Consider the following 13,650-nt stretch of genomic DNA (forward strand, 5'->3'; position numbering starts at 1 on the left):
ATCATGTTTATTATTGTTTGATTTGTCTTGTAGCGATAATTAAATTGTGATTATTGAGGCCCCTCATGGGGGTGTCCAAGTAATCACATAATCACAAATTTTTTGCCAATATAATCACATAATCATTAATTATTTTTTTAAACAAGATAATCACATAATCAAAAATACATATCAAATATATATATCAAATACTCAAATAATCATGAAATATTTGGTCTGGTAATCAAATAATCACTATAAAAACGGCCAAGTAATCACATAATCAAAAACCCCATGAGGAGGCTCATTATTCTGCTCTCATGATGGTACCTTCATTAGTTAATGTATACAATTGTATTGTATTATATTGTGATCTGAGTCATATATACTACTGTTGACTTTATTCATAACTTGTTATATGAAAGGACATTGTCTTAGATTTTGAGGTAAGCAAATCATGGAACAGAAATTGAAATGGAAGACTCTCGCGTATTACAAATAAAATAACAGACATACTCTTTTTCAGATGCCATTATTATTATCAGAATCGATATTGGAATAAAAATGAGTTGTCTCTCTTTATAAAGTGATATACATCTTGTACAGACCAGGAATAACAAATGTAATGAGCTAGTAAGTGCAAACATTAAATTATACACAAAAAAGGAAACATCTAACATAGCTTCATTGTTAGTACGATTCTGAAAAATATATGCATGCCTTTTTTTGCAAAGTTCTGAAAGTTTGTCGTTAACATAGTTACGGGTATCAACATAATTGAACTTCCGGGTATAGCTTCGGTTATTTGATAAATACTATATATCAACTAACCATGTAACATAGTATTCAGCACAAAACATACATGTGAATGCTTCGTTGTATATATAAAAAGTCCACCACCGCTTATACAGTATACCATTGTAATAGTATCAATAGTAAACAGGGGCGTAGCTAGGCCAATATGATGTGTACTCAATGCCAGAGGGTGAAGTCAAACGGCAGGGGGTTTTGGGGCCGCTCAAGGCCCCCAGAAGCTCTAGGGTGAATGGTGCAAAATCCTGCATTCTCGCAATTTCCTTTGACCCATGTAGTTAAGTTGTTTTATTTGAGGGCCTCAATGAAAATTAGACTACTTCTAATTGAGTCACCCTCTTTAAATAAAGAATTTATTATTATTGTTATTATTTTTATTATTATTATTATTATTATTATTATTATTATTATGCATGTACCTCACAGGAAGATGATGAGAATGAATCGTTGTCCATGGTCTTTTTAGAACGTCATATTTTATTTATTCAGTTATTTTGATATCTTCAGAAAATATGTCAGGACTGGGTAAGGGGGCATAAAATTGTTTTCTGACACCTCGAGGACCATTTTAATTGTTTGCATCAGCAACATAATCAAAAGTATTTCAGGAACGGAATATAGCTACAAAGTGATTATTAATATGTTTGTATAATAGTTTTTAATTTAATTTATTACTTTAGTTTTACTTTTACTAGATTTACTAACTTTTTATTTTTGTAAAATTTTCGATGTGTACGCAACTGCGTTTTTGCGTACGGGTTGCTACGCGCCTGGTAAACTGTAGAAAACGACAACACACACAGTCATCACAAAATCGTCCCTGTTTAGAGGTCCTCCTATTGGTTGACCTGTTGACTTGTCATTCTAAAAAAATGGTATTTTTGAGAAAAGTAAATATTTTTTGCATAATACTATAGATTTTCTCGTGAAGATGCAGAGAAATGACAATTTCAGGGAGTAAGCGATATACAATGTATCTTTATTTACATGTAATGTAATATATTTAGCTCAGTTTTGGGCGCTGTGATTAGCAATACACATTATTCTATTCTATTCTAATGTTGATTTAAAAAAAATACCGTATAGTTGGTTTTTATGGAAGATAGTATCAGAAGTCTTGTAGCGTTCACAATTAACGCGTCATTATAATATATTGTCCCATAACTCAGGTGCAATAAGTTGTGAAATCAAAATGGTTGTAGAGTATGAACAAGTACACACGATGTCACCCAAGTAATTAAGCTTTTGAGCAGATAGTCTCAGAGACTAATATTTGGTTACGACGGAAGGATGGACGAAGATGACTAATATTTATGGCAAGCTGTTTTACTATTTATTCAAACTTCAAGATATCTAATAAACTTTATAAGATATCTCATATAGTTTATAAGATATCTCATATGAGTTATAAGATATCTCATATAGTTTATAAGATATCTTATATAGTTTATAAGATATCTCATATGATTTATAAGAAATCTCATAACATTTGCTTTATAAGATATTTTATAAATTATATGAGATATCTTATAAACCATGAGAGATATCTCATAAATTATATAAGATATCTTATAAACTTTATATTTATCATTCATTCATCAGATCAGTTCAGATCAGTCACGTCTCAGTCCTTACAGCTGAAAGGACGTGCAGCATCAGCTCCTGATCATCCGTTAACTACAACATGTTACGCTGCTCAGATGGTTCAACGACAAACTGGTTTATGAGGCTCCCGTACAGTAAACCTGCGTCAGCGATACTCTGAAACCCATTGTGGATGGGTGAGTGTCACATGCTGCCCAGACGTCCGAGGGCTATGTGTATCGTAGTTTTATTGCAATTTGCAGTCATCTACTACTGAGTCAATGATTTATCTACCAGCAACACATCGTCGAGGTTAGCGGGCTGCCCATCTGATCAACCTGGTCCTGAAAGCAGCCGTTGTGGAGTCCAGACTGCAAAGAAAACATCAAAATAGTAAAAAACCAAACCAAAACGACTCACGTTAACCAAGATGGCCGCCTACCAAAATGGCGTCTTCCATCTGTGCTTGACTATAACTACAACAGAAAATATTCAATGCTCAACAATCGCCTCCGGGCACGAGCCGACCGTGCGAGGGCTGTATAGCCAGTCAAGGTCGTTAAAAACTCCCATCATCATCATAAGAAGATTTCTTATAAAAACTAGATTATATAAGATATCTTATATATTATATGAGATATCTTACATATTATATGAGATATCTTACATATTATATGAGATATCTTATATATTATATGAGAATTCATGAAGTTAGAATAAATAGTAAAACGGCTTGTCATAAATATTGCCTCCATCGCGGTAAAGCGGATAATTCACACACACCAATACATTCCTTAGATTTAAAATGCTTCAACATAAATATAGATTTTTAGGTTCTCATGACCTTGACAAATACAATAAATGCTTACATGTCACTTATTTGAATTATTAATTAATAAATCAAAGTAAATATCAGAAATTAAATATGCTCTTTATGCCAGACCTGCATTTTGTGAGCAACGAGTCTACAAGACTAGTTTTTCCTAGTAAATATTAAATACAGTTCCAAATATTCACCATAACAAACAAAAAATCGCAAGTTTCGATATTTTAACATACATTTAGAGTAACACCTATGTATATTCCATTAAAAATTATCACACAGTGATTGGTGACAGTGGCGGATCCAGAAATTTTCATAAGGGAGGGCCAACAGACTGCCATAAGAGGGGCCCCGCTCCAGTCATGCTTCAGTGATTCCTTAAATAATCAACCAAATTTTTCCCACAAAAGGGGGCTCTGGCCCCCTGCCCCCCTAAATCCGCCTCTGGGTGAGTAAGTGTAATGCATTGATTTAATGATCAAACAAGTCTTCTATCCTGTGAGAACAAAATTTATAGAACCTTTACTCCTATCGTGTCTGAAATAGGTTAGAGAAGAATATTTCAGGGAATATTCTACTTTTGTCGCTCACTTGCTCTCGAATGAAATCAATGTTCTAATGGAGACCGTGTTCTGCTTTGCTGATTTTATACAAATTCATTGCTTCTTCCTGATATATTGTTTGTTTTTGATTTCCAATAGTTTAATTTCCCCCAGAAGAAAACTTTGTATCCCCTTTTTCCACAGTTTGACAGAAATGACCGGATTTGACTTTTTAATGGAGACATCTGTCAAGTTATGCCAATCTTTTGAGTCTTTAAGGATATTTTTAAAAGTATTTAAGGACAACTCCTCATGAAGTTTCTAGTGGAAATGAGTAAGTAAATTGAGAGTATGTGGTTATGCAAGCTTTTATTTGAAAAACGATATGTAAATACAATATATTCTTGTTTCTGAAATTGTATTTAATTGAGTTTTTAGTCTAAACCGAAAAAGGGGTTTTTGGCATATGATATGGGAGATATTTGATGAATAAATATCATACATAAATATATGGCGTCACGGGTTATTTTTTTTCAAAAGTTGAATTACCCAGTTATTACTAGGATGCAAACAAAATTCTTGTAAAATCATCTGTATGCAAATACAAAAAATGATTGGTTTATTATTTTCTTATACAGATGTCTACAGTGACTGTGTATGGAACCGACGTTTGATAAGATATGCGTTGTCAGCTGGGTCTATAACTAAAGGCTGTTCCGTAATGGAAAGCAGAAACACATCGTATGACGAAGAAAGAGGCTCAGACTTTGATGGTTTATAAGAATTGAAACGCAAGAAAATGTAATGTCTGATTCAGAAATTTCCTTAAGAATGGCTCAAGTCCAAGTGTCCCGTATTAGCGAAAAGTCAGAACAAACAGAACCCAACGAATATGTAAAGAATAGTGGCGAAGGTGTGTTTTCATCTCAATAAATTAATAGTACTACCTCCTCTCGTCCCGAAGTAGTGAGTACGCAAAGTGATGTCCTTTACTTTCATTTCGTCGTTCGCAACTCCAGTATTGGTCAATATTATTATTATTATTATTATTATTATTATTATTATTATTATTATTATTATTATTATTATTATAATGGGCTGGGATTTCTTGGTTTGGGAAATTTTGAATTCCTTGACTGAAGGATTTCTTATAGGAAAGTTAAGTAAGCTATCCCCTATATACATGCACCACGCATCGACCAGGCATAAAAAATGAGTGCGGATATTTATTTTTAAATAGATCGATTTAAAAAAAATGATTTAGGCCAACACGAATGTTGACTCAATGTTTATGTATCGAAACTGGATTCCTTCCATGTATTAGTACTAATACTGAAATCCGACTAATTTCGTAACGAATTTTACATATCAAGAATTCTTCATTATGTACATTTGTGTATTTACGAGGTGTAACCAGAATCTGGTTGAGGTGTGTTCATTAAAACATTGAAATTATTTGTATATATTCCAGTATTATACATTATTTGGTTTTAACTTCCGTATTATGCATAATTTGGTGTTATACTCCAGTGTTATACATAATTTGGTGTTATACTCCAGTGTTATACATAATTTGGTGTTATACTCCAGTGTTATACATAAATTGGTTGTATACTTTAGTGATTTACATAATTTGGTTTTATACTCCAGTGTTATACATAAATTAGTTTGATACTCCAGTGCTATACATAATTTGGTTTTATACTCCAGTGTTATACATACATTAGTTTGATACTCCAGTGTTATACATAATTTGGTTTTATACCACAGTGCTATACATAATTTGGTTTTATACTACAGTGCTATACATAATTTGGTTGTATACTTTAGTAGTGTTTTACATAATTTGGTTTTATACTACAGTGTTAAACATAATTTGGTTTTATATTCCAGTATTTTTCATAATTTGGTTTTAAGCTTCCGGTGTTATACATAATTTGGTTTTATACTCCAGTGCTGTATACTCCGGTGATGTGACATAATTTGGTATGATACTTCAGTTATATACATAATTTGGTTTTATATTTCAGTGTTTTACATAGCTGGTTTCATAAGTTCAGTGTAATACATAATTTGGTTTTATGTGTTATACATCTTTTGATTTTTTACTCCAGTGCGATACATAATTTGGTTGTATACTTCAGTGTTAAAATAATTTGGTTGTATACCTCAATGTTATGAACATAATTTGGTTTTATGTGTTATACATCTTTTGATTTTTTACTCCAGTGCGATACATAATTTGGTTGTATACTTCAGTGTTATAAATTATTTGGTTGTATACTCCATTGTTATACAAAATTTGGTTTGGAACTTCAGTGTTATACATGATTTAGTTTTATATTTCAGATTTATACATACTTCGGTTGTATATTTCAGTGACATCATAAGTTCAGTGATATACATAATTTGGTTTCATAGGTTCAGCGATATACATAATGTGTTTTCATAGGTTCAGTGTTTTACATAATTTGGTGTCATAGGTTCAGTGTTATATATACGTGTAATTTGGTTTTATATTTCTGTGTTAAGCATAATTTGGTTTTATACTTCTGCTCCATTTCCAGGATCATGGCCATGTCATCAAATTGGACCTCGACCATGCCATCCTCCTCTTTTCGGACCGCCATATCACCATCCGCCACATCATCCACCTCCATTTGAACCAGGCCATCACCCTCCACCGTTTGGATCGCCACATCACCATCCACCACGTCACCATCCGCCACATCATCCACCGCCATTTGAACCAGGCCATCACCCTCCACCGTTTGGATCGCCACATCACCATCCACCACGTCACCATCCGCCACATCATCCACCGCCATTTGAACCAGGCCATCACCCTCCACCGTTTGGATCGCCACATCACCGTCCGCCATGTGGACCAGATCCTCGCCTTCATTCTTTCGGACCGCCACATTGTCAACGACCATTTCGACAGGCCCATCACCAGCATCATTTTGGACCGCCACGTCCTCCATCATTGGAACCACGGCACCACCTTCATTAACCACCATCAGTCGGACCCTACCATTCGAACCAAGATTCTGAAAAACATTGAAGGGAGCCATCTGTTTGTACATGTACAATAATTACTAAACCAGTTATTCATAATGGTACTACTAACAAATTAGTTTACGTTTGCCATAGATATGTAATAGAAAGGTAATCTAAGAAAAAAATATTTATGCAATGAGATTAAACTAAAGGCAAAATAATATTTTAAAGTTTTTGTGTCTGTTTAATTAATCGTAACTTATGACTATCAAATTCATGTTCACCGATTTGACTCAAGTTCTCATATTTGATTTATAGCATACTAAAACTTATATCCAAATTATTAAAAGTCTAAAATAAACAATAACAATGCATGGACTCTATAATATGTATCAGCATTTCGTGTCACGGTATTTTAGTCCAGACGCCATCAAATTAAACATCGAAATAACCTCCGAAGACTGCCGACGGTCATATACTCCGATATAAACAGAAGTATAAATAGATAGGGAGCACGTGCAATTATATTTTTCTAGGTCTGTTTGATTTCATCTTATAGTTAAAAAAATATGTAAATCATCGTTTTTACCTGTATTAGAGTGATTTTTTTGTGGATCGACTCCGTCAACCAAAAGGTTGAAATCATCTCTTCGTAAATTTTACGGACGCCATCACGAGTTGGTTGACCGTTATGGATATCCGTTTCACAGATGACAACGGATATGTTCCAATTGTCGTTACTACAATCCCGTTCCCTTTTCCACAGACTGTGACCTACCGAATTAGACTTATCACCTGGTTTGTACTTACATGAGCAACATGACGGGTGCCACATGTGGAGCAGGATCTATTTATTTTCGATTTATGCGTTTGAATGGTATCTTTCGGCTCTCTTTCACCCTTGTTTCATTTTCAATGTTGATATTTTCCCCCTTTTTATAACGAAAAACGCCTGATACATGCGAAACAGATCTACAGCTAAGGGGTAAAATTGAAGCTCACATGAATACGGATTCAATGAGGTTAAATTATTAACTTGCAAGTCAAAAATACATCAGCAATGTTTTTGAGCTTATTTTTTGACAAATTTAGGCCAAAATGACTGCTTATGACGAAATATTATTTCAAAATTCCGATTTTATTAATATTTGAAACAAAAAGAATCGTATTTTGAATTTCAAAATCGTAGCTAATGCCCCTTTAATAAAACTAGCCAGAATTCGTTTTGTAAAAGGATTAAAGAACACAAAAGCAACTAGTATTTGAAAAGCGAGTTGTGAAGACTATTAAACCTCCAGACTAATCGCCCCTATTTTCCGATACCACATTGGTCCGTCGACACCCCATTGTCATACAGCCAACTCAGACAACGGTTCCACAATTTAACGGTCAGTAGATTCTGTTGGAACATAGTAATCGAGCTAGTCTCTCTTCAGAGAATACGATAGAAACTGGGTAATATCATATTACTGACCAGATACCATAGAATAGAGAGGCGAAAGATACCAAAGGGATATTCAAACTCTCAAGTCTAAAACAAACTGACAATGCCACGGCAAAAACGAAAAACGTCCAAAAAAGACAGACAACAGTTAACAAAACACAACATAAAATAACATGAAAAAAATAAAGACTGAACAACCCCGGACTCAAGGTATCTTTTAAGCGAACCAACTCTCATCCATTTCATCTCCTTTATATATGCAGGTATATGTGTACAGTTTATATCTCATTTCATTAGTGACCTGGGCTATAACATCTTAGTGTAAAGTTTGTAAATGCGAATATTATGCTGCTCCCAAGGACCCTTAATTGGAATATATAATATTCTTATTCTTACTGTAATGGGTGTAAATACTTTATAAAGCTTGAATTTCGAATAAAACAAATGCCATTTATATACACCTAATAATGGTTGGAAATGTATTAAGCAATTAAGATTTGCAATAGACAATTAGAACGTTTATTTGGTTGATAGATAATCTGAGAACCAGTTAATAGTTCGTATTAATTAGTTCACTTGATTCATTTCATCCCTTTTCCAAACCTCTTATGGTTTGTTGAATCCATTGCATATTTAGTTATATGATGGTGCTTTTTCATATTTAGATCATACAGTGCTGTCGAGTTTTTTTTCGTCTAGGCAGTCTGTTTTTTTTTTCACATATAATAACTGATTATTAGTGGCTACTTTGATAGTCTGGGTACAACTAGCAAACATGTTGCACAGAAAATCACTCTTTATCACTACCAACAGCAGTTTCATCTATGAACAATGATATAGGAATGAATTTGTTGAGTGTTTGCGAAGTACATATAGAAAGAAAAATGACACACTTGACTCCCATTCTTAAGATTATGCATGCCTCTACCACATGACTGTTATGTCAGCTATGTACAGCGTTGTACGTGTATAGAAATTAGAATATTCATAAACGAGTGTCTTTATGGTGGGTCCTTCATTTCTGTAATCTTTAAATTTTTATGTCATTTTTCTCTATTCTTTATATTTTTTGCTCATTTTTCTCTATTCGTTATATTTTAGCACCCCATTATTCTGTATTCTTTATTTTTGTCAAATTTTTCTCTAATCTTTATACTTTTTGCCCATAATTCTCTACTATGTAAACCCCATTCAGACCCTCGTATACTCTTTTTTTGCTTAAAGTGTTCTTTTGAGACAACTTCTTTTCTACTGAAAAATCGTTAATGTTTGCGAGTTATTCGTTTAAGAGTAGTGTTATCAGTTCGTTTCATTGAATGTTTTAATTGGAGAACTGTTCTTTTCTAACATGATTGAAATGATATATTTTGTAAATTCTAATTATTATAAGATTATTAAACAATTATCCTTAACTAAGGGCGTATTTGTTGCAGTCAAACTAGTTTCAGTTTACGGTATAAGCTTTTGAATGGTTTAGGTATGGCGCGAAGTGTATTGTTATATATATTGCATTGTGGAGAAGACTTTATAAGTGTGTTTTACTTGTGTTTGATCTTTTTTGCTTTGAGCCAATACAATATGTTTAAACTACTAGTAAATTGTAAACCCAGCTAGTTGAAATTCGCATCCATGGATTACATATGAGTTGTGTGTTTCTAATATCTCTATGTATAATGTTTTGAAGTTCTATTTGTTTGCCAATGGTTTTTCTTACTATGCTTTTGCAGCTATCGCTCATAATTCGTATGCTGCGCTTGCGTGGATGTTGGTTTTGTAGTTCAAAATTATCGTTGGTAGAATCATGAGATGTGTTCGGTGTTTCAGCAATCAATCTGATGAGGTTTAAAAGTAGTCGTCTATGTCAGACTCAATAGAACTTAACTTTTACTTGTTTGGGTCTTTTATAGACGAAATGCGCGTATAGCATATACAACTTTAACCCTGGTATCTATGATGAGTTTATTTGCAACCACTGGGTCGATGCCACTGCTGGTGAAGGTTGTCTCCCCGGGTGTATCACCAGTCAAGTAGTCTGCACTTCTGTGTTGACATCAATTATCATTGATTTGGTCATTATTATGAATTAATTGTTTAAAAAGATTAGAATTTTTCGAAATACTAAGGATTTTCCGGCCCGGATTTTCTACCCAAGGAATAGACTACCTTAGCTGCATTTGGCAAAACCTTTTGGAAATGTTGGTCCTCAATGCTCTTTTAAGAATAGAGGAGCATCGGTCTTACAAATTAATTACTGAATGTTATTGATGAATCGTAAAGAAAATAGCAAGAATACAACAAAAAGGGGAAGATACGTTAAAATACTAAAGAAATTAAGAAAGTTTACTTTAAATGGATTTAAAAAAAAAGGAGCGGTCCATTTTCCAAGCGCCTGTGATGTACACAAGTGTTTAGTTCTTGTAGTACTATAGAAGAAGGTGTGGGTTGGGGTTTACAGAATCATGATAGAATAATGGGCAAAAAAATATAAAGAATAGAGAGAAATGGACCAAAAAAATAAAGAATAGAGAATAATAAGGTGCTAAAATATAAAGAATAGAGAATAATGATGTGCTAAAATATAAAAAAAGAGAATAATGGGCAAAACGTATAAAGAATAGAGAAAAATGCCAAAATAGTATAGACTACAGAAATGAAGGACCCCCAATCCAGACCCTCATAGAAAGTATCTTATTCAAAGCTATGATTGTTGTTCTTAAACAGGCGGATATCCAGTAGCAATTAAGCAACAAAAAATGGGACTCTTTATTACAGACTCATGGCCACGTAGGCATATTTGGATGGTTTACATCTGTTTATTTGGCCTTTAAAATTTTAATGTAGGTGTATAATCTAATATCTATATATACTTTTACACTGATATTTTAGTATGGAGCTACGAGATATATGTTATCTTTTAAATTAAAGACCAATGTTTTAAAAACAGTCAATGTCGGTATAGGTGCAAATCATTTCAGTCAGGATTCTACTTCGTCAAAGTTATCTCCCCATTACGCCAGTTCATTTTTACAATCGTGGATGACGCGCTGCCAATTTAGCTCTTGAAAACCGGTATATTTATCCACATAGCAACATAACGATTCCTATATGCCATTTATATTTTAAAAGACAAATGTATCTACTAGCTAATGAACATCAGTTAATGTACTTGTCTGCATTCAGTCAACTTAAAACTATTGTCTGATTGGTTGTCAGGTGGAATTTTCGAAAATTCATTAACATTTAAAAAAAATCTAATTAAATATTTCGTGGAAGGGCAGACTAAATATTTTCAGTGGTTGAAGACTATAAACCCTAATTATTACACACAAAAAATGAAGTTTTTTCGAAGATATGCATTTTTAAGATCCAACTTAAAAGTCTGTCGTCAAGTACTTTTAGTAAAAATTTGCTATTCGAACACACCTACTCTGTTTTTGTGATTCATTAGAAAGGTATTTCACTTGACCCATATATTTCATTTTTTTAGTACTGTGAATTTTCGATATTATAAAGTCACCTGAAGCCTTGATATATAAAAATGATAGAATCTGAAGCGAGATGATGTATCAAATACTTTTGCTTTATACGTTTTCAAGACAAAATATTCAACTCAAACATGCCAAACATAAAAAGGTGCACTCGATTTTCTCTTTTCGATGCAATTGTTGCCCATTTTTTGGATTTTTTTCTTGAGTCACATAATGGAAGGACAGAAACGAAAATTAAGGAACATATATAGATTGATATGTTCTCCGTCCGTGGTATTTTTTTTTTAAAAATCGGAGGTTATGCATTTTTTAGATCCAACTGAATAGACACCCATGTCGTCGACTTGATATCTAATTGTTCTGCTTAATTGTGTAATAAATAAATTGAAAACTTATGCAAATGTTGTTTTTATGATAAAATACTTTGTAATTTAGCCGAAAACTATCATTTTATTTGTTTCTATTAACTTTTAAAAATTTTGTTACTATAAAATTGAGAATGGAAATGGGGAATGTGTCAAAGAGACAACAACCCGAACTTAGAACAGCATAGTAAACATTACAGTAAGCATTTATCGCCTTCTCTAACAAAGAGCTTCGATTCTTTTGTTCTATTTCAACTGGGTTTCCGCCTGATTTTGGATCTTGAAGACATATATATAAGCCTAAATTCCATCGGAAAAAATCCACGCAATGATAAAAGATTGATCTTTAAAAATCGTTCATCTTGTATCTCTACTTCCAGCAACAGTATTTTTTTGGGGAAATTCAGAAAATGAGCAATCGCAATCTTATCTCGAAGAGAATGTCGTATAGGGTACATATAAAAATAAGATGTAATTATCCATGTAACATGTAATGAATCGTCACAACAGAATAGGTGTATTTGAAATAAAAAAAAAAAGGGTTTTTGTGCCACTTCAGTAAATTTTAGGTGTACTCAAATATTATTTTCAATTTAGACTTGTATATTTATAGTTACGATCCATTTTGTAACATCTGGTGATCCGTTTATTTTGCAATCGCTTATGGCAGTCAGCAGGGTTTAAGAACATCCGTTGTTCGACCGGCTAGTCAAATGCGTTTTGTTAAAATATAGGCCTACTTTTTCACTTTTTTTGGTCTTTTGGAAAATGTTGTTTGTGCTGTATTTAGACCCCTCTACAAAGAAATTTGTTTAGCATGCACACGTATAAAAATTGTGGTTTTTATCCAATGCAGTCATAGGTTTGAACGTTGTTTTCAATTTAGACTTATATAAGTGCCTAGAAAATCAACCTAACGATGTTAGAGTAGATCTGTTTCTTTACTTCATCCCCGAGCGTGGCTGGAACCTGTACTTTCTATTTTTAACTTCTACGACAACTATATATATATATATATATACACCCCTCTACCAAGAAATTTGTTTTGCATGCACATGTATAAAAATTGCGGTTTTTATCCAACGCAATCATAGGTTTGAACGTTGTTTTCAATTTAGACTTGTATATATATATATTATTAATTCATTTTCACATTCGCTCTTTCAAAGTAACATTTAAGTGTACTTTAAACATTTTATACATTAAAATGTACAGACTAGGAAAAAAAAGTTCACTGCGAGTATTTTATTTCTTCAAGAAACTTCTAGACGACACTACTATTGGATCTTGAAAATGCTAAAAAAAAACGTTCAAACATGCAAGATCATGCAAGGTCCATTACCCGAGCGCCTGTGAATACCGTAGCACCACTTTGTTGTTATACACATTTGTTAATATGAAGATAACAAGAATGTGTCCATAGTACACGGATGCACCACTCGCGCTATCATTTTCTTTGTTCAGTGGACCGTGAAATTGGGGTCAAAACTCTAATTTGCCAATAAAATAAGAAAGATCATATCATAGGGAACAAGTGTACTAAGTTTCAAGTTGATTGGACTTCCAACTTCATCAAACACTACCTTGACTAAAAACTTTAACCTGAAGCGAG

General features: G+C 33.2%; 1 protein-coding gene across 2 annotated transcripts; it reads left to right on the plus strand.

Moving 5' to 3' along the window:
• The first annotated feature begins 495 nt into the window (after positions 1-495).
• Positions 496-6,971, plus strand: LOC127699887 (histidine-rich glycoprotein-like). 2 transcript variants are annotated; one of them, XM_052203291.1, is made up of 3 exons: positions 496-612; positions 4,380-4,654; positions 6,309-6,971. In XM_052203291.1, exons 2-3 carry the CDS (start codon positions 4,546-4,548, stop codon positions 6,752-6,754), a joined length of 555 nt encoding a protein of 184 aa, XP_052059251.1. In that variant the 5' UTR covers positions 496-612; positions 4,380-4,545; the 3' UTR covers positions 6,755-6,971. The 2 variants fall into 2 exon arrangements, with proteins under 2 accessions (XP_052059251.1, XP_052059253.1); XM_052203293.1 differs by having other exon boundaries at positions 557-601.
• Positions 6,972-13,650: the final 6,679 nt, after the last annotated feature.

The sequence above is a fragment of the Mytilus californianus genome, unplaced genomic scaffold (assembly GCF_021869535.1).
Source record: "Mytilus californianus isolate M0D057914Y unplaced genomic scaffold, xbMytCali1.0.p SCAF_1, whole genome shotgun sequence".
Lineage (NCBI taxonomy): Eukaryota > Metazoa > Mollusca > Bivalvia > Mytilida > Mytilidae > Mytilus > Mytilus californianus.

Coding starts and splice junctions, on each gene's coding strand:
- LOC127699887 (XM_052203291.1), top strand. CDS start 4,546: ATGTCTGATTCAGAAATTTCCTTAAGAATGGCTCAAGTCCAAGTGTCC. Junction 4,655..6,308: donor TGTAAAGAATAGTGGCGAAG/GTGTGTTTTCAT, acceptor CTCCATTTCCAG/GATCATGGCCATGTCATCAA.